At 37.2% G+C, this 25,779-nt stretch overlaps 1 protein-coding gene across 6 annotated transcripts in view; it reads right to left on the reverse strand.

The window, feature by feature from the left end:
• Positions 1 to 856: 856 nt before the first annotated feature.
• MAP3K2 (mitogen-activated protein kinase kinase kinase 2) overlaps positions 857 to 25,779 on the reverse strand; it is a 55,803-nt gene continuing 30,880 nt past the window's right edge. For 4 of the 6 annotated variants that reach the window (XM_030485909.1, XM_030485905.1, XM_030485907.1 and 1 more), the window contains 10 exons: positions 24,903 to 25,033; positions 22,044 to 22,123; positions 20,283 to 20,350; positions 16,660 to 16,755; positions 14,329 to 14,535; positions 13,465 to 13,613; positions 11,586 to 11,717; positions 10,116 to 10,245; positions 8,921 to 9,098; positions 857 to 7,095 (listed from right to left, as the gene is read on the reverse strand). In XM_030485909.1, the coding sequence (XP_030341769.1) occupies positions 6,870 to 7,095; positions 8,921 to 9,098; positions 10,116 to 10,245; positions 11,586 to 11,717; positions 13,465 to 13,613; positions 14,329 to 14,535; positions 16,660 to 16,755; positions 20,283 to 20,350; positions 22,044 to 22,123; positions 24,903 to 25,033 (1,397 nt within the window). In that variant the 3' untranslated portion in view covers positions 857 to 6,869. The remainder of the gene's footprint in view (positions 7,096 to 8,920; positions 9,099 to 10,115; positions 10,246 to 11,585; positions 11,718 to 13,464; positions 13,614 to 14,328; positions 14,536 to 16,659; positions 16,756 to 20,282; positions 20,351 to 22,043; positions 22,124 to 24,902; positions 25,034 to 25,779) is intronic. The other 2 variants (XM_030485910.1, XM_030485908.1) reach the window with 1 other exon arrangement.

Genomic DNA, 25,779 nt, shown 5'->3' on the forward strand with positions numbered 1-25,779 from the left:
TAAAAATAGAGGCTGCCGCACAGCGCATCTTGAAGTAAAAAACCCTGGCAATGGAGGTGCGAGCCTGACATCCCGCATCGCTCCACAGCACACAACTCTTAAAAGAGAAATCACACTGTTGTCCCTACAGAGTGTTTTAATAGATTTCTAAGTACAATTCGTGTCTGATTTTGGAAATACAAATACATTTCGAATGGTTAAAAACAAAAATTAAAAAAATATTTTGAACATCAGCCAGCTGAAAATATATTTATCTAGTAAATCATCTCTCAAAGCTTTTATATATTTTAATTATTCTAACTAAACATAGTACCCTTAAAAAACAAGTTCATAAAAATGTAGAAATGAAATTGTGGAATAAGATTACTGGGAGATACATATATACACACACACATTCAATGCATACACAGAATTACAAGGGGGTCTGTTTGTCTGTTTCTCAGTTTGGCAGGTTGCTGGACAAACGGAACTAGCAAGCAATGCTCAACTCCTGAGTTCCTCAACCAAGATAACCATAGGCTAATTTTTAATTGTATTTTTTTATCTTTTTTTTTTTTTTTTTTTTTATACACAAGATATTCCATGTAAAGCAGCAACAGCAGTGCAGTTACTGGTAGCAACATCTCAAAAGTAATAAAAAACCCCATACATCCAGACAGTAGTACATTGCACACACACGTGATTCCCATACACCCATCAACAATTGGTCAGAGTATTAAATCAGTGTACAAATTAAATATTTCCAAAAATGTGCAAAAAAGTCAACATTGATAGAAAAAAACACCTTTGTGTACATACATTACAAACTGTGCCCAGCATTCAACTGAGAGTAAAAACATTTACAGTGAGAAACTGATAGATTAAATAGAGAATTTAATGGCTACATAAAAATGTACATTAGATCAAGAGAAAATTTACAAATTTTTATTCATAGCTTCATGAAAACTAAAAGCCTACGTTCCAATTCATCTAAGTCTCCTCCGCGTACTTACAGTGATACTCCATTACACAACTCCTGCGAGGTCTGAGATGACAGACACTAGGCTTTAATAAACTGTTCCAATTTTAGGAGGACATCACCTTTTTTACTGATATTAATGAAAAACAAACACTAGGGAACCGACAACCTAATGCCTGTTTGGAAAAGAAAACGCAATCTTTGTTTTTTAAATCCACATTATATAACCTCTGGCGAAAAGGATCATCTAGTTTTGGGGAAAAAGACATGAAAAACCTCTGAAATATTTCCTATGACTATCCACTCTGGAGTTAGAGTATCCTTTTCCTTCTCTCTTCTCCAGAAGACCCTGACCTCCAATCCTCATCGGTGGCCTCAATGTAAGGGCTGAACCATAAGATACAATTTTAATGTGTTTTTATCCAGTTCCTCTCCCTTTAAAATAAGTTTACAAAAACTAAGACCTAGATGAAGCGTGCCTGCTAGCATCGGTGCTCTGAAACATGAGGAAGCTCATTTCCTCCATCCCATCAACCCCTCAAACATGCACATATGTATATTGCCAGGGAAAACCCAAGGGTTACTCCAGCAAGCAGGGAGCTGCAGCGACCTGGGTTCAATTGACAGGGTCCTGGTATAAAAGCTGTGCGTGAACTCGCACCTTATTCAGGAGCTGTCAGTGGCCGCCACCTATGCAGTACCGAAGTTATGCCAACCAGAGAGAAAAACTGTGCAGACCAAGTGGGGGGAATAAAGAGAGAATGGAGCTCCTTTGGTTCTGATTGAGGATTTTGATTCAGAAACCCTGGGTTGGTGGCATTTCTGCCTGCTCCCACTGGTGTGCATTTGTGGCTCCTCCTGGAGGCAGCATCGACACCCACATAGCTGCGGGTGACACATTGCTGTAAGCTCAAACAGACTGCTCCCCAGTAGCTCTGAAATGTTCTCACTATGGTGCATGGAGCAGTTCGGGTCACAAATCTACTTATCTTTGTGGTGTTCCTTAAATGTCCTAAAGCTCAAACCCAGCTGCAAAAGTCACCAGGTCTAGCCACCAAGGTTATGCGTTCATTTTAGAATGACAACAGTAAGATTAAGTTAAGAGTTTTAAAAAGAAAACTCTTCATTTTAATGCTGGCATGAATTTTGCACATCGAAACAGCAACTATAAACACCCAAATCTCTTAAATATGGGCAGTGTCTATCACTTTTTACTAGTACCTGCTTTAATCAGCAGTAACTTACTGATGGATATACATGTATCTCTAAGTAACAGTACTAATCCATGAAACATCACTTCTGGCTATACGTATATGGGGATAGAAAAGCTTTGGTAATTGTATGTGACTTTACACTGCAGACTTGTCATTAACACAAGACAGCAAGTTACCAGCAAGAAGAAATGATACTGGCGGTAATACTTCTGCTTTTCCAGAAACACCATAGGGACTCACATTCAAGCACACACATTATGCTCTTTTATATGCGTGACAAAGACTTTCAAGATTAAAAAAGTAAGAAATCAGTTATAAATAACTGTAGATCCAACCAATTTGCTCAAGTCTCTGAAGCTGCAGTTAGACATTGCTCTCTGTTGTCCCAAAGAATGGCTTGCTGTACTGCGCTGTACCTACAGGTGCTACAAGGTTTTCAGTCAAGACAACGGCAGGTTAGAATTACCCAAAAGGCACAGGAAAGAATGTCATGGGCACTGAGAAATCTACTGATTTGCTAGACACATTTTATCTTGTGTGTTGAAAGTAAACAGCTTTATTTCAGTACCACGTTTACAAATGTACCAACTATAACTCCAAGTCCATTAAGAACGCTGCTGCAGTCTCTAAAGTAAACTCGGAGTCTAGTACCCAGAGCTAGGAAGCTAAAACTTGGCTCTAACAGTATTTCTGTGAGTGCAGAAAAGTCCCTTTTCTGGTATGTGCATCAGTGTACAATCTCCAAACCACAGATATGAAACGTGTGTTAGCACAGGAAGCCCTCAGGAAGTGCTCAAAAACCCCACTTTTTAAAGTTCTGAATTTAAATGCGTGCTGCAGGTTCCAACTAAAGCACACTTTACAATGCAGTTAGGCAAATTCTGGTTTGGGCACTTTGGAAAAAAAGCCCATATTCTAAGACTCTTTGGTGACACAGAATTGTATGACATATTTCAATATGGTGTTCAAATATGATCAAAATTAAGGCATACAGATAAAAAGGCACTAGCTAAAAAAAAAAAACCAAAAACCAACAAAAAGACATTTTTGTTGTGTTATACTGAAAGGACTGTTTAGCTACAAATCAAATTGCAACTCAAGTTAACATTTTAAGACTAAACCTGACAAAGAAAAAAGACTAGGCCAATTTAACTTTGCAATTATTGGATCCATACCTGTTCCTGCATGGATATTTCTATCACACAGATTAAACAACTTGCTCTAACACAACTGAAACTTTCAGTCGTGCTTTACAGGTCTGTTAGTTACACCATTAAAACCATACTAGAGAAGCAGTTCAACTGTTGTTACTTAATACATGCAACAGACAGAATAATAAAATTCATTGGCCGATAAGCAAGTGTTGAAGATACGAGTACTTACTGGGAACCTCGGTCCTTCTTGACTGAAAGAACCGCTTCATTGTGGCACTTACAGGAAAGCAAAACACCTGGCAATGGTATTGTTTTCACTGGCATTTTCTAGTCATTGGATTCAACAATTAAGAATAAAAATTCATTATTCTAAAATGCTGGTATCTTTGTTAATAAGATACAAGAAGTTGTGAGCAGAGATCTTGGCTCTACAATGCTCCTCCAGTGGAAGTTTAAACATGCAGTTCCACGCGCCCTCTCAGGTTCTCTCAGGCTCTAGAACTAGCGTTTGTTCGTTATCAGTAGCCAACGTAAGTGTTCTACAGACATTGTATACAGAGGTACCATGTTAGGTAATGCTGCTTGTTCTACTGCATTACTCCAACAGGGGATGCACACTAGCTAGCCTTTTGCTAAAAGTCTGATTTAGCTTCATAATTATTTCTAGCTCAAAACATTTATGTTCATATCTAATATACTGTAAGTTGCTTAAGTCAGTAGACAAAATCCCCATAGGGTGAAAAAACAACAGCTCAAGCCTAATCTTGGTTAAATTAATAAAATTTTACTAGAATCACTTTAATTGGCAAATGTCATCTTCGTTTATGAAGCACTCTTTACGTTGGCGGCTTTCTGATGCGTCAAAGAAATGAAGGAAAATGCATTCTGACAATTCTCTTTTTCCTGGCTCCGAAATGCTTACCGTTGTCATGACTGAATGCCATTTTTTCGAAAAGGCACAAAAGCAGCAAACTTGATTATTCGGTAATTTAAGAATCACAACAAGGAAGTGATATTGCAATATACATGAGCCAGCACTGCCTCACAAAAAGGACACATTATAAGAAAACTAGATTCTGAAAATTTTCAAGCTTCAGAGAATGCAGTTTCATTTTAGAATAGTATATTTAAATGTTATGAATGCTACAGATAAACCTGGTTACATTTTCCCTTCAATGTCCTTTTTGGTAATAGAAAATTTCCTTACCTTTTCAGAGATCTCTCTCCAATGCTGATTTTTATATACATTTTCACCTTGGTTTTGGTACCTTCTTAATCTGTTTGAAACCAATCATTTCGATTATATGATATTTAAATTACCTACATAAATGATTAAGCTCTACATCCCTGCTGTCACTAAATTTTGCTTATAAAGCAAAGGTCCTTTACAGCAGAGTACATACCAATTCTTCTCAAAAGCTGCTTCCATAGCTTTGATCTAGTGACAGAGAAGCGATAAAAAGAAAAAGTCAGTACAGACTTTCCTTTTTCCTTTCAGCCTTCTAAACCTTCCCTGGCTTGACTAGTTCTTCCCATGCTCAGAAAACCTTGCACAGTTGTGTACCCTGACTGAGAAAATTCTAAGTGCTGGGCAAAATACTCATATAAACCAAAGAAGCCACTGCCCTCAGTCACAGGAGGGATGATGGACTCAAAAAAAGTCATTCCTGCTCCAATACAGGTAAAAGTGATTAGGATAAAGACATACTCCTGCTTACGCTCCGATACAGAATTTGGAAGTTAGTAGAATAAATTTGGAAATCTCAGGAGTGAGCTACCATGGGAATGGGTAAGCTGCTGCTTCTATCTCCATGCGCTTCATAATTCTGATAGTCCTCTAAAGATGCAAAACGGGTAGAGCCTTGTCAGCATGGACAGGGTTCACAGTACCAGCCCGCTCTGCCTTCACAAAACAACAAAAGCAAGTAATGAATCATCCAAAACAGTATACAGTATTTCAGTTCTGTAGTCCAACAGTTTATTTCCAAATACCCTTTTAAATTATTTGTGTTGTGTTCTTCTACAAAGCTATGGGAGTTCGACTTCTCTGTTATGAAAAGTCAGTCATTCTACACCTGATCAGTCCCTGGACTTCTCAATTGAGAAGTGGTATTTCAGAGTTTTACTTTTGTTCCTTTATTATACTCTTTCAGCAATGGAAAAAGTGATTAACGTACATTTTATGACAGCTGGAAATCTGACAAACACCAATCATCTGGATTATCAGGCTGGAGTAATCACATGTTATTTAGTTGCTGGCCCTCTTTGCGCTTTTGGCGTAATCTTCATAGAGTCTTTTGTGCTGTGCCTCCTTATTTATGTGGATTCAACATTGCTACCTTATTAAAAAATGTAGCTGGAGTGTTGTCTTTCTCAGTGACTTATTCCAGGTGTTAAAGATGTTTAACTATTTCAGGAATTTTCAACACATCCTAGATGACTGAACTGTGTTACTAAAACAGGTTTTTTAGTGCATAATGGGAAGAATTTTGTATTATTCAGGCACTTGATGTTGACATACATTCCATCCTAGTGCCTCTCGACAGCTTTGAAAACATTTCTTATAGCTCATTCTGACTCAAGTAACTCATATACTGCACAAGGATTAGTCACTCCCCTTCCCCTCCAGCTATTCATGGGGTTGTGGAGGAGAACTGATTCTCAACATCACTATTTTCCCTTATTTAAGATAACCGTCGGCCTCCAAGCTTATGCAACAGAGGTTCTCTTTGGCAGATACAGCAGGAGGCATTCTCCTAATTATTTACATCCAACAGCTGACCCTTGTCTATTATGGAAATTTCCCCCTTGCAGTATAGTAGTTCCGAGGAGTCTGGGTCTATAATCTGTTTACCTGTAATTATTTTTCCTATTAAGATAATACAATAGTTCTACACTGAAACCTCAAACTAGTACATCAGTGTTGAGTTCTTTTTCGTTATTTTCTTTTGGTCACATAGAAGTACCGATTAGACGCACTGCTGTGCAAAGAGTTCCAAGTTCTTCCAGCTTTACCATTAACTCTCAGAACTGCGTGTTCCACCTTAAACTGTAAAATCCAGAAACTGATTGAACTGCTAAAATACAATAAGAACTTAGAACTCTCTGCCACAAGTACCTACAATATAAAGAAGAATCACAGAGAAGTAACCTTCTGTCCTTTAGCTGCATGTCTGGTTTTCCCTGCACCCTGAGTCAGTCAGCGGTGTCAGAAAAAGTCACACAGTTCCTGACTGTCCAAGCATTTGTCTTTTTTTTTTTTTCCTCTTTAAATAAGGAACAAGTATGTACTAAAGTGCTTTATCTACATGAACCACATCAGTACATTATAGAAACGAAAAGTTCTAGTCCTGGTGGGAGCTGGGGAGAGAAGATTCTCATCTTAGATACAAAATTTAGATTGTTTACAATCTAAGTGAAACAAAGATTCAAGAGAAAATTCTCTCTTGTCTTTTTTTCTCCTTTTTTTGTAAAAAATAAAAATAAAAGTGCAGTCAAATAGAAAATAAATGCAGTAGATGCAAGCTGAGTTGAGGCAGGCTGTTAGTGATAGTGTGCAAACGTGTGTCTTAGCAGTTCATCTGCAAATGGTCGCAGCTTGGCCTCGATAAAAATCCGTTTCAAGAAATCCCGAGCATGGTCGGAGACATGAGGTGGTAGCTGGGGGTTGGTGGGCTGAGTGGCAATTTTAAAGATGGCAGCCATTGCTTCAAACTCTGCCCACGGGGGCTTCTCCGTGAGCATTTCTACCACTGTACAACCTACGCTCCTGAAACAGAGGCAGAAGTGAAACAGCAGGTTACAACAGAGTCGTGCCCTTCTAGGAAAACAAAGAAATAGCAGAACGTGACTAAAATGCCCCAGGTAAGTAGTGTCCACTTAACTCTACAGAGCAGCTTCAGTGGAAAACAGCTCTAAAATAATTGCATGTACAGCTATATGCTCTATCTTAAAGTTACACACATCACTACCTACATCTTCACTTTATTACTTCACTGGGCCAAAAGCTACTACCTCAGGGAAGAGGTAATTAGATATTTATCTAGGCAATACCAACAGTGTTAATGGCACTGCACTATTCAGTGCTCAGCAGGCTGATACAGGCCATCAGCGCTGCACAACCCGCGTGCCCCAGCTTTTCAGACACCTGCAGGATGCACTTGAAAGCTTTCTTTCTCTTTAAGGCCTAATGGAAATGCAAAGCAATAGGAATGCTTTGAGTATGCTGTACATATTGCTAGCTCCTTCAAAATGCATCAGTAATGTGCAAACATAACATGGCAGTTCAAAAGTTGAAAACCATACTTCAGTGGTATGGTTTTCATACTACTCCTCTCCTAGTTAAGGATACTAAAAATACACTTAAATTGCCAAACAAAATGTTAAGATCCTAAACAATCTTTGTATACAAAGCTTATGTTTAAAGGATTTAGGAGAAAGACAGGAGAAAGACTGTTAGAAAGACAGAAAGACACACGTGGCCAAAAAACTTTTGTTCCGTAAGTCCTGCAAGATCAGCCTCTTCCAATAACAAGCAAATGATACTGCAAAATGGACAGCTGGAATAATTTCCGATTTTTCATGAAGTTTTATGTTTTATCAAGATGTTTGCAAGAAGTTTATTGTTAGACAGAGGTACATTTATTTACACAATATGATTTACTGACTGCCTGAAGTCAAACTTCAGTATTTTTTCTTAGTTTTAACGAGAATTTTCTCCATCACAAAACAAAGCTTGGTACAAATACTTCAATGTTGAACAAGTCAACTGCGTGAAATCTATAAGGCTGTTCTACTAGTAATTATTTTGTTATATTTGAACAAGTGATCTGAAGTAGGCTAAATTAATTTCCCTGACATTTAAAGTATTGCTATTGGTTGGATATAATATGGTTCCTTTTTAAACAAAGTGTTACTACTGCATCTCTACTATTGCCTATTCATTATTTTGTGTGTTCACAGATCACCTGCAGTGCAAGGAGTCTAATCGCTAAAATCATCTGTCCACTGGGCTGGAGCTATGTTAGACTATGTCATATTACACAGTGTATCACAAGCATTCATTTTTGAAAATTACCTTTCTTTCTTAATTCTTAAATATTAAACAACTTAAAACCAAATTATTTTTTGATACTTCCCATTTAAATGTAGTAAACTCATTCTTATGTGCTTATCTTTTAAAGGACCTGAACTTCATTTTATGCCTTGCACCAAAGGTATTTCAATGATGAAGTTTCATTACAGAACACTGACTTAACTGATACTTCAAAGCTTCCCATGTTGCTTTCACCCAGTACCTCTCCGGGACTCGCAAACAGTCTGATAATCCTAACTTCATGCAGGATTGGTTCAAAGGATTATTTTACGTTGTTTAAATTGATGGCCCAAGAAATTACCAAATGAAAAATTCCCAAATTTCAGTGTTACACTCTCCAAATATCTTATGACTGTAAGTGCTCATACTTGCTACCTTCTTCAGCTTAAACCCCAGAGTGAAACACTTCAACATCAGATAACAAACACCTACACTCTCGAAAAAGTTCCCATTCTGAAACGACATCTTTCAGAAGAGAATTATTTCTTTTTTAACATACCAGATGTCTGCTTTTCTGCCGTACCCTTCTCCACTAATAACTTCTGGACTCATCCAGTATGGAGTTCCTGTGACAGACTTCATTCCTGTGCCAGAGAGACAGATAGTCTGCAGTCGTTTGCTGGCACCAAAGTCACCGAGCTTCACATTGCCTGCTGAATCTCGCAGAATATTTGCTCCTGGAAGGAAGGGAACACAGTGTTACATTCATGAAGGTCACATTAGCATTTCAGTGTGGGAAATGGTAGCAAAAGTTTGGATGCAGTGATACAATGCAAGATCAGCCTAGTATTTCAAGCCAGAGAATCCACATTCTCTGCTCATTCCTATTGCTCTATTCAGAGGCTCAGAAAACAATTGTACACGCAGGTTTGCATCCTAGGCCTTTTCTGGAATGTGCCATACACGGGAAATAAAAAGAAACAGGAAAGGAATTTCCACACAACATTAAGCAAAATCTCAAGCTGCATTACAGATTTGTTCAGAACACTTATGTACGTAACCATATACAAACTGACCATGATAGCTCAACCTTTTTCGGAACAAAATGCTATTGATACAAAGCAACAGGAAAATTGTAAAAGTTTTAGGAAATACAACAACATTGTGTTCAGCACACCTATTCTGCACCTCACCATCTTCCTACATATTCACAAACTTGCTTATACAAACCATCTTGCACCTATTTGTCTGCAAAAAATACGTATGTCTATTTTCTCAGGTTTCCTGTCAGTAAAATAGAAGTCCGAGCCATTTGACCAGGCAAGTCACCTCTGCCAGGCCACTTCTTGTACCAGTGAAGTGCTGGGTAATTTCTATGTAATTGATGAAACAAAACTCTGTAAAAATAAACTTTCAAATCATGATGCTCTCCTCTGCACATTCTATCTATTTGCAATGACATCATCTTTTGATATGTTCAAAACTATCAATATTAAAATAGAAAGAAATCTATTACAATTGTTTTGCAGACAGATGCCACACAAGCATTGCCAGAAGTCTGCTAGAACATCACACAGATGCTTATATTTTCCCCTTCAGGTCACAACAATGACAAGAATAAATGATGGGAAGCAACTTCATTGATTTTAAGTCGGTATTTTGGCATTTCAAACTTATGCATTTTAGCACTTCACACAAAACTGGAAAAGAATCTGTAGCACAGAGCACTGAACTGCGCACAGAACTATCATTACCTTTAATATCCCGATGGACAATCATATTACTGTGCAAATAATGAACTCCTTCCAAAATCTGCCGCGTATATTTACGAGTCACGTTCTCTGTCAGCGCTCCATATGACTTCAGTTGGTCTTTGATGGAACCCTATGGCAAACAAGAAGTATAAACCATTAACATTTCTAGAATCACAAGTGGGCTGATACTATGGCTGAACTTCAATGAAATTTATGCCTGAAATGCAGACATTTAAAGCTGAAGTACTTCTCTAAATTGACTTATAAGCACAGATAATTTTATCTCCACTGAGAAAAAGACACACTTTGACAAGAAAGAGGCTGAACAGAGAAGTCATATACTGAAATGCTAACCTATTAGCTTTAAAACTGTCAAGCAGCTGAATAGTTCCAGTGTGGTGTACAGAAAAAGAAAGTACTGTCACTCAAACACCACTCTAATTTTTTGATGGTTAAATGGTGACACTCGAGTTGAACAGAACACGCACCATTCACCCTGGTTAGTTTATACTCAGGGAAAAGAAAAAGGTTGTCAAAAATACCAAATGCTGGAAGATGGTGCTGTATGTAAAAATTAAAAGCTAAGCAAGTCTTGGCTTAAAATAACATGAACTAAAAAATTACTGCTTTTGTAACTTTTTTGTATAACTTGGCTTTGTAACACAGTTACAAACTGCTAAGATTACTTCTGTGACAGCCCTCCAAATCTCAGAAAAATTCAATAAGTGCCCCCCAAAGCCCAGAACTCACCTAAAAAACTCCAAAAAAGAAACAAACAAAAAACTCCAACCCACTACCACCAACAGCTCCCCCCACTGCCACTGTTCTTCTCTGGAGTCTCACAGTAAAGCAGAATGCTGTAACTATGCAGAAATACAGAGCCTGTGTTTTTATACAAGTACATTTTATTTAGCTCTGCTGACCCCACCTGGTGAGAAAATGAAAACCTACAGCCTTCTGACCTGACAATGTTTTTTAACAAAACAGTAGAAGAATCATTCAGCATGTACCTGGATGCCACACAAAGTAAGCACCAAGATTATTTTCTGTATGCACTTATTCCCATACCCATCTTAGCTACTTGTTGGGTTTTTTTGAAATAACCGAGCACTTGAAATGGTGACTTTGCAACAGCACAAGCTGAAGTGCAGCAAGAAGGAACACTGAAATTCAGGAAGATTCAAGAGTTCACTAATGATAATATTGTCTTTTCAAAGATGTTGCCAGGCACTTCTTATGCCAAAATCAAACACGAAGAACTTTTGTACAAACCACTCTAACTCTGAAACCCCAAACACACAATGGAGAATGTCAGCTGCTGCAAGCTCTTGTCAGTACCCATCTTCGGGTACTGTTTTTAACTTGGGCATTTCTTTAATATCTGTGTGCACTTTTGCAAAAGCTGTCTGCCTGGGTGCTCGTCACACTGTGTAGTAATGATGGCTGAAGTGAACAGTCTCTCTTCCTTACCCCAGGCATATATTCCATGAATATAGAGAGTGTTCTTTCTGGTGGATCTCTCAAGAAGCCATAATACTGTACAATTCGTTCATGCAGCAGATTTTTCAGCAACTGAATTTCACATTCAAGTGCGTTTACTTCCTAAAAGAAAAAAACAGACCATGTTTGACATAGTAATATTAATGTTTTGGATTTTTTTTTTAAAGCAGGATAGTATATACATACTGAAGGTTTATGCAAACTAAGAAAAAAAATAGTCTTGTAGCTTATGAAAAGTTTATACATCTTACTATAAGAAAATACCACTGTTAGATTGAAGGAAATAAAAGCTATGGCTTTTTCTATAAACTGAGTTTAGAATGATTTTGCTATTACACCATTGTTTCTCTGTTTTTGAAGTTACATTTGTTTCAGAGCACAGCAGGCACCAATATGTGTATGAAGTCAGTGATCATTATGAAACATGTCACAAGCCTCCAAGTGGGTACAAAAAACCCAAGAATCTTTATACCTTTGTAGTGGAATAATTAGCATTAATTCTTGACTTTTACAGGATGACAGACTATGCTTTAAAAATGCCTTTAAGGACCACTTAGCATTGTGATAATGAAATACAACAAAGAACAACATTAATGCATACAGTGCTTTCCCTAGAGCTATCCAAAATACTAGAACTTTCACAAACAGGAAGATATTTGAAATGGACTGTGCAGTAAGATGCTGGAAAAATACTAACCCATAAATTCAACCATTGACTGGATTCCAAATTTCACCTACAAGTCTTCCACCAAAACTTATTTTTATTTGTCACAGACTATTACTGATACCCTTGCATTTCTGAGGTTAGAAGGAAATCATTTTTTGATACCAAGAAGCACATGCTATGGCAAGCGAGGTCACAAAACTGTTGCTACAGGACAGACTACAGTATTTTATATTTAACATTTCAAAGCACAATCAGTTGTTCTGCAACATTTTAAAGAAGTAGCAACAATAGCAACACTAGAAATCTACAGCACAAATGATTCTTGGCTTTTTTTCATTGATCCTACATCACTAGTAGCAACAACTGTAAGTGGTAGCTACTCAATTCTGCAATCATGCTTACACCCATTGTTTCCCTGGCCTTGCTCCCCACAGTGCAGAACACAGTCCTAATGCAGGAAATCAGTAATTCTTTTTCCATCCTGTTGAAAGCAGCAAGCACAGTTTGGGAAAAAAGAAATGGAAGATTGGTGCTACTTTTAAACAGTTTCTTTCCTCATGTCCAGTATTTAAAGAAGGATAAGTTTCATTTTAGAGCGAGAATAAACTGTCAATGAAACTTTTGCTCTTCAAAAAGAAATATAGCAAATAACAGTAGCTTGCCCTGATACCCAAGGTTCAAAAAAAGAAAAAAAAAAACCAAACAAAAAATCAAGCCAAAAAGCAATCAAACAATTCCCCCCAAAAGATAAGAATTTCAAACTGTCTTCAAAGCCAAACAAAATATCCTCGAGAATTTATTTTTGGGAACACTTAAATTAGTGCAGATTTTTCTGCTTCTAAGTGGAACTGGTTCCAATTCCTGTACATAGAAATAATTACCTATTTCAGAGCACACTTGATAATGATCGTTTAGTTCTAGAGGCTGAGACTGCACCAAATTAAGATATGTATGTTTACTGCGTAAGGATATGTCTGAAAACAAAAAAATGGGATGCAACATTAAAATCAGGTAACCAAACTAATTCTTTAGAGTACTTACAAAACAGGATTCCTAACAAGGGCACGAAAACACAACATGTCTTAAAACTTCAGGCTGTTCAAGAAAAGTAACATCGGTCTAGTTTAGAACACACCACTTCAGCAGAAGCTCTTTACAAACTCTCTCTTTGGTATCACTTACCTTGCTGGTTTCTGGACTATCAGGATCAAACTGAACTTGTTTAACAGCCAGTTCTCTTCCGGTATCAGCATCGTAACACAGATATACTCTGCCAAATGCACCTTGACCCAGCAGCTTACCAAGTCTCCAGTTAGTTGGAGCTCGTGGTGCTGAAAATATAAGTATGTTTTTGTTTTCAAATGAGCTTATTATTCAGCTGATGGAGAAAAACTGGAACACATAGAAAATAGTTTTTTAAAAGACTACATTTTCAACAAGAGAGACCGTGTGTCCTAAAACTTCCCAATTAAGTTAAAGCTCAATAAAACTTCCTGTAAGATGGAAAAACACAAGCTACTTAAATTTATTCACAAAATACTTTGTGGTAGAGATAGGCATACTTAAAACAGAAAAAACATGTTAAATAAACTCCGTAACAACTTTAAAAAAATCGAGGCATGATTAAGACGTACCAGATACTGAAATCATCGCAAAGTAAATTTGCTCCTGAAATGCCACCACAGATATAAACCAGTACCACTTCACAGCTACAGTTTATCAGAATACTTGAACAACATCTGCAAAAATGAATAGTAACTACAATCTAGATAACTCTTCTTGGGTCCTCAAGAGTCTAACAAATCATCAGAAATGTTTTACAGTGTTTTGTTATCACAGATGCAATTTCCATGTGAAAATCTGCATGAAGGTTGGCACAGTAAGCAAGGAAAAAACTGCTGAGCATACAGTCTTGACTTTTTCCCTATTAGAGAGACAAGAACATTATTCAACTGCCTGTATTTTGATGACACACTTAGTTTTGACATGATATACTTGAAAGGTAAGAGAGTTTTACAGTGGAGTTCACAAAATGCCTTAACTTACAGCGACTGGGTGGGCTGATGTCCATGACTGACAAAGTAGGATTATCTATGTCACTTCCTCTCCTCCTCATTCTGTTATCTTCATATTCTGGTGTAAAGATGCTGCTTCCACTACTGGTGCTCAGCGAGTGATCAGTGGGACTGAAACTAACTGGTGATCGGAAGCTGTTCCCCTGAGTCCTTCTGGCTCTTGGAAAAGTTTTACGACCTTCAATGATATACAAAGAATACTAATATTACACTACAAAAAACACTGCTATGCAATGTGTGTATGCAAATACTTTATGAATTCCACATAATTTAGTTCAGATTTTCTGCAGCGTGTGATATTAAACAAGGGAAGTTTACGTTAGATGTAAGGAAGAAGTTCTTTACTGTGAGGGTGATGAGGCACTGGAATGGGTTGCCCAAAGAAGTGATAAATGCTCCATCCCTGCCAGTGCTCAAGGCCAGGTTGGATGAAGTCTTGGGTGACATGGTCTAGTGCGTGGTGTCCCTGCCCATGACAGGGAGGTTGGAACTAGATGATCTTAAGGTCCTTTCCAACCCTAACTATTCTATGATTCTATGACATAATGATCATGAAATATACTGGTTTAACTGTCCACCTAGACAAAAACAAACATTCGCCATAGATTTATCTAAGGGTTGGACTGAAACAAGAACTGGTTTACATTTAAGTGACTGAAATTAGGACCAAATTCTGGAACTGTTCTGAAATATAACCTATGTGCTTCATAAACCCCGAGGGCTGTGAAAGGAAAAAGTAAAATGCCCCGCCTCTACTTCTGTTGCTCTATTAAAACATAAAACTCTCCTGATAAATAGGAGAGTGAGAGATTTGTTTACATTCCAGTGGTGCCCAAGCTGGCATCTCCATCCTGTAAACTAGAAAGAACTGAATGCAGAGAAAGACCTACACATGGAATCAACAGGAAGACCATATATATGTATAGAAATCACAAACAATGCATAATTCAGAGATAGCTACAGCATTAGAATAAAAAAAAGGGGGGGGGCATTGATCTTCTAAAATGATAATTGCAACCAGATAACTAACACAATTCATGTTAGTATATTTGGAGAACACTAACAGTTTTAGGTCAGCATAGTCTGATGAAGTTTCATCCTACAGAACTCAGAAATAGCTGAAGGAGTCTCTGATTCATTAGGTACTACATTGGAGAAGATGTTCCCAGGGGAACTGAAGAAGGCAGACAAAATATCTTTGAAAAAATAGACTCAGATTTATATACCAGTCTGGCCAATTTAAATTCCAAGAAAAAGATATGCAAACAAATTATTAAGCAGTTCTATAAACCACTGAGAAGATAAGGTGATAAACCAGCCGTAATTTGTTTGTCACATGTAGCTAATCCAATTTCCCCATTTCATTGGGACATTCTCATAAGCTAACTAGTGAAGTGTTGCATAGACCAGTTTACTATGAAGAGTATATCCAAGACATTCAGAGCAGTTATCAGTGATTTCTCAGAGGGAAGGATAATTTAAGTGGACAACCACAGCAGTTTACCTTCAGTCCACTTCCATACGCTATTTTAACTGATGATGTATATATGATGGAACACAATACACTGAAATATTGCAGATGACATCAAGTGAGGTGTGGCTTCAAGTCTACTTGAAGATAAAAATCAAAACTCATGATGATATTCATAAGTTGGAGATGATTCAGAAATCCACAAAATGAAGTTCAGTAAGGAAGTAAAACATACATAAAATAAAAAGAGAAATCAAATGCAGAAACCGCAAAGTATAAAGTAATTGATTGGTTAAAAGTCACATAGAAAAGGAAAAGGAAAGAAAATAAAAGGATATAGGAGCCATAACAGGCCAGAGACTGAACAGCAGTCAGTGTGGTGACTATGAAAAAAAGTAAAGCAGCATTCTGGAATGTATTAACATGACTGTTACATACTGAGTTATAACCTATGTTATACATAAACTGGCCATAAGAAAAGCCTCAGCTACAGTACTCTACCAAGTTTTGGCCACTACAAAAATAGAGAAGGGGCAGGGGTGTGTGTCACAAAGGTCAAAAGCTTATACTGGATGACTTGTGCATGGCCAAAGATAGAGAACATTTTGATGGCTGTGCATATGAGTCATGAATTCTGTAATCCATAACTTTACCAGAGGTTAAGTCTGCTCAGGATCGCTATCAATCATTAGAATTTGAGCAAGTGAGTTTGGGGAAAGAATGAAGCTTTCAATTTCTCCTATTTTTTCATTCATTAAGATTCTACAATCTTCACAGATTAAGACAGAAAACAGATGAATAAAGTAGAACCCCTACAATATTCAAACTTACCGTCATTGTAGTCTTGTTGATGATATGAAATATGGTATCTTCGGGGATAAGTCCCTCCCTTTCCAAATTTCTCAGATATTGGAATATCATACTCTACTAGAAAATAAAAAGATATATTTCAAAATTTTAGATGTGACGAAAGCATGTTAAATTAATCAGTTTGGTATTATAAACTTAAACATGGTGGAACATATCAAAGGATGACAAAGGTTTCAAGTTAAGAATCAGAGAAAAAAAAAAAAGATTGTAGAACGAAAGCCACAAATCTAAAAAAACCATCACAAGAATTAAAATTACATTCAGCCAAAAGTTCTAAAGGATCAAGAATTCAACAGATCAAGTGGTTTCTAACCTCTTGCTTCAAAGAATTTAGAGGACTGCAGCATGCTTAATTACTCCGGTTTTAAAAATAGTTTCTAGAGGAAAATTGGCAGAAACTATTACAAAGAATTAAATTTGAATATGCATAAACATGAATAATTGGTGAGAGAGTCGACAAAGCTTGAATTACAAAAAAGCATTCAATAGGTCCTCTTTAAAAAAAAATATTGAAGGAGAAAAATATTCATAAGATGAAGGGTAAAGTCCCTCATGCATAAATAATTGGTTAGAAGATAAGCCCATAAGATGGGAGTAAATGGTCAACAGTTCTACTGGAACTGTTCTACAGGAATCTGGGCTACAAGTCACGCAATTTAATTATGCATCAATTCTCTGGACAGAACAATGAATACTGAGGTGACAAAATAATTTTGAGCCAACGGAAGAGCTACAGAAAGCCCTTAAGATTCTATGTGACTTGATGTTAAAATGGCAGATGAAATTCAATGTAGGCTAGTGTAAAGGGGATTTTGTTTTGTGCTAGAGTTACAATAAAGCAGCTGCTGAATTCCCTGTATTGGCTAAGAAGCAAATTAAATGCTATAAATCATTAAGATACACTGAACGAAGTTCTAGTCTATTCCATTTCAAAGGATTTAGTAAAACTGGAAAAGATTAGAAGTACAGAGATGATCAAAGACATAAAATTGCTGCTCCGTAAGAAATGTTGGCTTCTATAGACTAGAAAAGGAGACAAAGTCTATTATAAAAAAATCACAAGGGGCATACTTCTTCATAAAACACAGTAAGTTGCACAACTTCTTGTCACAACATACTGTTGATACTGAAGAAGTTTATACAAGTTGAAACAGGGACTTGAAAAATCTGTGGAAGGGAAAAAAAATCCATCAAATCACAGAAGAGTATCTTGCATTTGCAGAACCCTTAAGCTATACGTGACCAGGAATATGTTCTGAGGAAGGAAGACTACATGCTTCTCTAGAGAAACCTGGTACTGATTGTGACAGGAGGAAAGACTAGGCCAGATGGATATTTTTTCTGACTCTATATACTATTCTGGTTTTGTTACACATCAGATCATGAGAATAAATGTTGAATTAATGACCACTGTCTATCCCATTGTTAAAATACCAGAGCATCACACGGGGGAGGAGGGAGAGGGGAAAATAAAAAAATTGCAACTAGAAAAGTAACTGTAATAAACACAAATAAACTAGATTAACAAAGGCAAACTAATTCGACATTATTAACTTTTTTGGTATTTATCTCTGCCATCTAAATACCTCTTTTACATAGTTTTGCTTTTATTTTCATTTAAAAGTGGTGCAATCTGTTAAGCACTCTAGAATGCTTAAAAGAAAAAAACACACCATCACAAAGTTACATGGATAAAGCTTCGTAAACAAAATATGAAAACGACAGAGTACAGAATGGACCAAAACCCACAACACACCCTAGATTCACTGGAAGCTAATTACTGTTCAACAGCAAGATTCTGTAGCAAAGCATGTCCATAAGAGACACTTCACAGCACTTTTGGGGATACCCATTGCACTTCATAACCTGAACCATGCACGACAACTTGGACTTAAGCCAGAGTATCATATGAAAACAGTATTAGTGGTGATGATTAATTTATAGGCACAGCACACAGTTCTCCTTCACCCTTTCACTTTGCAGTGCTTTCAGTCACAGAAGTCAGGAACACTTTAAAGTGATCCTCATTTCACATAGGAGAAAATTAAGACTCCATGTACTGGTTTTGGCTGGATAGTTTTCTTCATAGTATATCGTATGGTGCTATGTTTTGGATTTCTGGCCAAACCAGCATTGATAACGTAGAGATATTTTAGTTATTGCTGAACCATGTTTACATAGCATCAAGGCTTTTTTTATTTGTTTGCTTCCCACATCACCCCACCAGCGAGCAGTCTGGGGATGCACAAGAAGTTGGGAAGGGACACAGCTGGGACAGCTGAGCCCAACTGACCCAAGAGATATCCCATACCACATGAGGTTGTGCTCAGCAGTAAAAGCTGGGAGAAAGAACTAGGAAGGGGGGGATGTTCAGAGTTATGGTGCTTGCCTTCCCAAGTAGCCATTAGGTGTGATGAAGTCCTGCTTTCCTGGAAATGGCTAAACATCTGTCTGCCAACGGGAAGTGGTGAATGAATTCCTTGTTTTGCTTCACTTGCATGCACAGCTTTTGCTTTCCCTATTAAGCTGTCTTTATCTAAATCCCCAAATTTTCTCACTTTTACCCTTCCAATTCTCTCCCCCATCCCACTGCAGGGGAGTGAGCAAGCAGGTGTGTGGTGCTTAGCTCCCTACTGGGGTTAAACCACAACACTTCAAAATTAAATAAGTTAACCAAGGTTATGTGCAAACTTAGACATGGATATTACAGTCCAGTTTAACAATTGTTCTGTGCCCCACTGCCTCATTTCTTCTTTTCAGGGAAGCACACAGTTATACTTTTGTCGTGGTTTGAGCCCAGCCGGTAACTCAGAACCACGCAGTTGCTCGCTCACTCCCCTCACTTCTTCCTCCCCCCCACTCTCAGAGGGATGGGGAGGAGAATCGGAAGAATGTAACTCCCACGGGTTGAGATAAGAACAGTCCAGTAACTAAGGTATAACACAAAACCACTACTGCTACCACCAATGATAATAATGATTAGTGAAATAACAAGGGGAGAGGATACAATTGCTCACCACCCGCTGACCGATACCCAGCCCGACCCGAGCAGTGATCTGGGCCTTCCGGGTAACTCCCCCCGGTTTATATAGTGGGCATGACGTGCTGTGGTATGGAATACCCCTTTGGCTAGTTTGGGTCAGGTGTCCTGTCTCTGCTTCCTCCCGGCTTCCCCTCCTCCCTGGCAAAGCATGAGACTGAGAAGGTCCTTGCTCTGAGTAAACATTACTTAGCAACAACTAAAAACATCGGTGTTATCAGCGTTGTTCCCAGGCTGAAAGTTAAAAAACACAGCACTGCACCAGCTACTAAGAAGGAGAAAAATGACTGCTGTAGCTGAACCCAGGACAACTTTGCACACTAACAGTGGTATTACACATGATAACCTAGAGAAAAAACATTTGGAAGATATTATATTTCATCATATATTTTACTGTGTGTGTTGGGATTGGATTTTGTGACTTTGTTTTCTCCTACCATATTAAATTTGTGTAATACAATACTTCTCAATGTGAACTTCTCTTCTAAGCCCTTATTTTCAAGAAGAATAACTCTGGATAGTATATCCAGTGATTTTTGCCTACCTGAGAATTCCTGATGATTATCTGGATAGCTCTGTGCTCTTGGCATCCGAGATTTTGGATAGTTGTCTCTGGAAGCGTAAAAATATACAGCATCTAAAAAATGTTAATCTGGTACTTAATTTTATCTTACTGTCTCAAAATTCTTTATGACTGATGAAAAGTTACTGCTATATAAGTTGCTGCACTGATTTACAAAATGCGGAACCCAATTTTGAAAATCAAGTCTAATAGGTATCAATAACAATTCAAGATCAGTAACAATGGAAAAGCTTGCTTGATGAGCTTAATGTAGTAAGAAAGCAACAGACTGTTAATGAGCAACAGTATTAGTAAAACCATGAATTATCACAAGTAAAGCCACAAAGGAGCACTGTTACGTTTAACACCTTTATGGCTAAACGCAAAGTTTTATAGACTGGCAAAATCTCTTGCATAGCCTACACAAACTCTTGAGAAAATTGAACCAAAGAAATGTAGAAGTTTTTAACATCTCAAAATATTTCCTCTTCTCTCCATGAAAGTCATAGGATTAAGAGAGTAATTTTATTGTTATAGAATGATGAAGAATTTTTTGGTTCTTATACGATCATATCGTTTCTTACCTACAGCTGGTATGTAACTCCCAGCCACCAAAAGGAATGGATGGGATTGCCAGTCAGAGCAACCGATTACAGTATATTTCCATAAACATACCAAAACAATGTCCTCCTTTTTCTGGCAAGAATTTCTCTAATGGGTAACAGAAGCTAAATGGAGACACAAAACCTACATCTTTGTAGGAAATATTTGAATAAAGAAAAAAAAAAAGAAAAGGAAAACAAACTAAGTAGAGGTGACAAATAAAGTAAATAAAAAACAACAAAAAAAAGTTTTGGAAGAAACATGAGTTGAATTAAGATTGTTTTGTTTCCACTTCTTCCACTCACCCTACCCCACAAAACTCTAAAAATTTGACAATTTGGTAGAATTTCTATCCTGTGTAGCTACATCAAACACCCTGTGTGTATAACCTATCACGCTCCCATTGCAAAATACTTTTCATATCTATTGTTCTCTTTCTTGTGAAATAGAGACTTATTACTTAACTCAAAAATATATTTGTTAGATCAAATGGATTTGTGTCCTCAAATCACATATCCTCAAATGAAATGTCACTATGCAATACTGTAGTTCTAATGGCCACAGGTAATGATTTCCATTGATTATCTTTTTACCTATGAATGATTATGATTATCTTTATGATTATGATTATCTTTTTACCAATGAAATATTTAGTTAGCAGTATTATTTGTATAGCAGTTCCAAATAAACAAGGAGCCAATCTGCACAACATAAGACCCAAGGTTATTTGCCTGACCAACCATAAGCCAAACAGGAGTATGCTTTGTTTGGCTTACCTGATGGCTGAGAAACTGTGGATAGTATCTAAGAAATGAAAGTTTGATGGGGTGGCTCGCTGCCAGGGAATATAATTCACATATACGTAAGACTGGCAAAATTTAGTAAAAACCTTCAGTACATTTTTGTAAAATTTTGGTGTTTGGAATGCAATTTATATTAAAAAAAAAAAAAAAAGCTACTTCATTTTCCATGCATTAGTAAGCAATTAAGTTTCAATAAGCTTTTATCAATGTTCTATAAATTACAGAGGAGTTTCTGGAAGAAGTTCAGTAATAGCTGTCACTGGAGAGTTATTACATGTTACAACAGATACATTATGCAATCTAATAAAGATAAATAATGAATGCAAGTAACTTTTACCCATCTAAAGGGCTGTCAAGTGAGGGACAGCTTCCCGAGCCAGAGTTTTCAGGACTGCTCAAAGACAGTGGATCCAGCATCTAATAAATAACAAACAGAGAAAGACCAGCAAGTTCAAGTTGTTAGCATTTGGGTTGGGTTTGTTGTTTTTGTTTGTTTGTTTTCAATGAAGGTTTCTGCTTTGAAACTTAATAACAAACCAGAAAACGTAATTACTAAAGTTAGCTGCCATAGTTGAATCTGCATTGCATTCTGCATTCCTGAAAGGACTCTTTCATTTTTCTCACTTATAACTATAATTTAGTTAAGGTATTCCATCTTCTATCATGCTTTCTACATAAGTTGTAGTGCTACATTCTTCCTGAACACACCACTGTCTTTTAATATTATAGCAACATCTGCATGAGGGTAGCTAAACAGAATAACAAAAATAAGTCCTCTAAAGGATAAAGAGCCGAGACTGTTTAAAAACAATGTCAAAGGAAAAAAATAAATCTCGAACACGACAGATTGTGATGAATACAATTTATATAAGTCTCTGTAATGGATTAAACTTGGCCAACTAGGAGTCACGGAAAACAGCTGAAATCAAATACTCTAAAACACTGTTAAACATTTATCTCTAGTTAGGACTCCAAGTGAGTTACTTTCAAATAGAACTGAAGAGAAAATTGAAGGAGAAAGAGGAAGAAATCATAAAATTTATAAACATTCTCCTTTTTCACACAAACAAAAATCCTGTTCCAAATAAACCAAACTTTCATGTGAAACTGGAGTTCACAAAAACACCAAAGACAGATTTTTTTCCCCCCCAAACACTTCTGACGACCTAGTAACCAATGTTCATGAGCTGTGTGAAATCTGCTAGGTACCAGTCTGAAGAAGTCACAAACCTATCTAGGCCAGATCCATTAGAGAATGAAAACAACACTTTTTTTTGTTTCTTGAACTCTAACCCAGAGAAAAAGAAATTGATTATCAAGAGCATACTCTTAATTACCAGCCATTTCTATGGCTGACATCTGTTTTGTTTATCTCGCACTGCCTGTGCTGAGTTTAATGACAGACAAACATCACTCCCTTCTCTTTCGCAGTAGAGCAATCTGAAATGTTTTACAAATTCATTTTTCAGAAGTGGAAACAGAATCTAAATTTTGAATTATTGAACATGACAATTTTACCAGCCTGCCTCTCAAAAACAGAGAGGAAAGCTCATCTGTTGTCTTAAAATGAGTTGCTTCCTAAAATTGCTTTGGTCTATCATATAACATCTATTATTTTTTATGAATTGGACACCAGTCTTTTGCTGTAAATTGAGTAGTTACCCCCCAGTTTTTATGGTCTGTGCTGCATCTTAAAGGTCCTGGGCACATACTTTGCCAAGCACCAGTCAAGGACTTATTAACGTAATGCAATATGGTCCAACTAGCAGACCACGACCCACTTCAACCCATCATCTCTTCTGTAGAGAAAGTGTGGGGCCTGCTGTCAGAGTACGAATAACTGTGCTCATGCAGATCAACAGGAGAGCAGAGCAAAGCCCTCCACTCACAAATTCCCTTCTTGTCTTTGTGAAAAAGGCTGTGACAGATGTAGACAGCATGGTCAACACTTGCCAATGTGATGTGGCAACTTAGGCGAAAGGGAGCAAACAGAGGTTGTGAGTTCCTAACACTCCAATCTGGCCCTTGAGGCTGCTTAGGTTGAAATAACCTGGCTTCCTATGAAAGTAAAATTCCTGTATTTAAACCCTACTGACAGCTTACGCAGCCATGCATACATGCCAGGCTGTAACCCTGAATACTGTGGAGTGAAAGGACGTCCTGGGCCTCAAATATCATCTGTCTGTCTGACCAGTCAGTAACCAAAAATTACTTTGCCCAGGCCAAAAGCAATCATTCCACTGAATGAATCCAGACCTGGGCTGGATCTGACCACATGGCTATGATAATGAATAGCACCCTGGTCTAGAAATTAGGAGATTCAGTCTCTATTCCCAGCTCAGTCATTAAAATTGTGCAACAAATTGCACAATCTCTCTCCCTCTATTTTTATTCTATCATCTGTGTCTCATTTAGTCAGCTCATAAAAACCATTGCGTGTTGCCATTTGTGAATACAGTGCCAATGTCAACAAGAACTTGATGTGATTTGGGTATGCAGCATTATTTTTATTTCCTCCTTAAATAATTCTCTCTACTGCCAATTCTGTGAGCCATTACATTCCTCCATTTTTTCCTGCTGTTTTTAAGGGCAATTTTGATACTCAGAGAGCAGGATTTTTATTCATGCTAAGTGTGCTGATGAATCCCACACCAATAATGCAGGTGAATAAGAACAAAATAGCATGCAGTGATCCTCACACAAAAATATGACTGTGGAAATTATTTCGGAGGTTATTTGTACCAGGCCCATCTCCACCCCTTTGCCTCTACACCAACATACTATCAACCAAGTCCAAATAATTCTAACAGATCCAAACTCTTCTTTAAAAACTCCTTTAATTACCTGGGAAAGTTGTAAAACTTGTCTTGCTTACATATACTTCTCATTATAATAAAGGGGGTTGTGTTTTCTAATGTAGACATCTCTTGCTGTAATTTCTATCATTACCTCACTCAACTATCATGGAAATTAAGAATATTATCTTTCTCCTTGTATCAACATATTTAAATAATTGAAGAGACAGAGTTAAAAACAGGTTCTACAAGACTCATTATTTTAACCTCTTCTCACAGATTATGTTCCAGGGTTGTAATTTCTTAGCTGCTGTTTCTAACAATTCCATACCCTTCTTGAATAGCAGTATTTCATAAATCAACCTAACAAAAACTTCTGTTTTAATAAATCACATGCGTACCTGATCCATACTTTCTGGAATGAATTCACCCTCACTGTTGATACTGGTGAAGGACCCATTTCGGGCCACCTGATGCAGCTCATCTGGAATGTATCCTGGGGGAGGTGAACTCCTATCACGAGTATTAGAACCTTTTGAAAGAAAAGGGCTAGTTAGAGTCTCTTCAGTAACCCAGAATTCAGGGGCTTTATTCAAATGCTTCGTAGGCACTGAGCCTGCCTGGTTCATCGCTTGCTTTAGAAATTTCCCAAATGCCTATGCAATACTTACATATGGCATTTAAAATCTGTAATCCAGGAATTACGAAAAGTATGGGGCAGGGTTGCCTTAACGGCATTAAAAAGAATATTGGTTCTATAGGAACAGAAAAATAATTTCCCCCCACATCTAGCTGCGTACATTTCTTCTTTAGAAACAAAGTAAAAATTCAAACCCTTTCACCCGTGTCAACTCATTGTTTCCAGCTCTTGAGAATTTCAGTTTTTCTATGTAGAATATTATGTCTGCAAGAACATGAAGGCTTCATAATAAATGCATAATAAATGGTCTGAAAATTATTCATTAAACTCTCCAGTTTTATAATTAAATTTGGAAGTTAATACCACACCAACTTTAAAACATGAATAAACAAAAAGGCTATATCAATGCCAAAAAAAGTATTTGAAACAAATGTTCACACATTAAGATGAAAAAAATACTTGAGTCCTAACTTGACTGAGGAAATTCATTGCCATATAAACTAACAGACTTTTTCAGTAACTCATTCCTGTACCTGAAAATAAAAGGGAGTACTAACATCAACTTTTTAGGATACCCATCAGTTGCCTTAAATAATTCTACATAGATTCATTTCCTTGTGATAAATATATATATATTT

Source organism: Strigops habroptila, chromosome 5 (genome assembly GCF_004027225.2).
Source record: "Strigops habroptila isolate Jane chromosome 5, bStrHab1.2.pri, whole genome shotgun sequence".
Lineage (NCBI taxonomy): Eukaryota > Metazoa > Chordata > Aves > Psittaciformes > Psittacidae > Strigops > Strigops habroptila.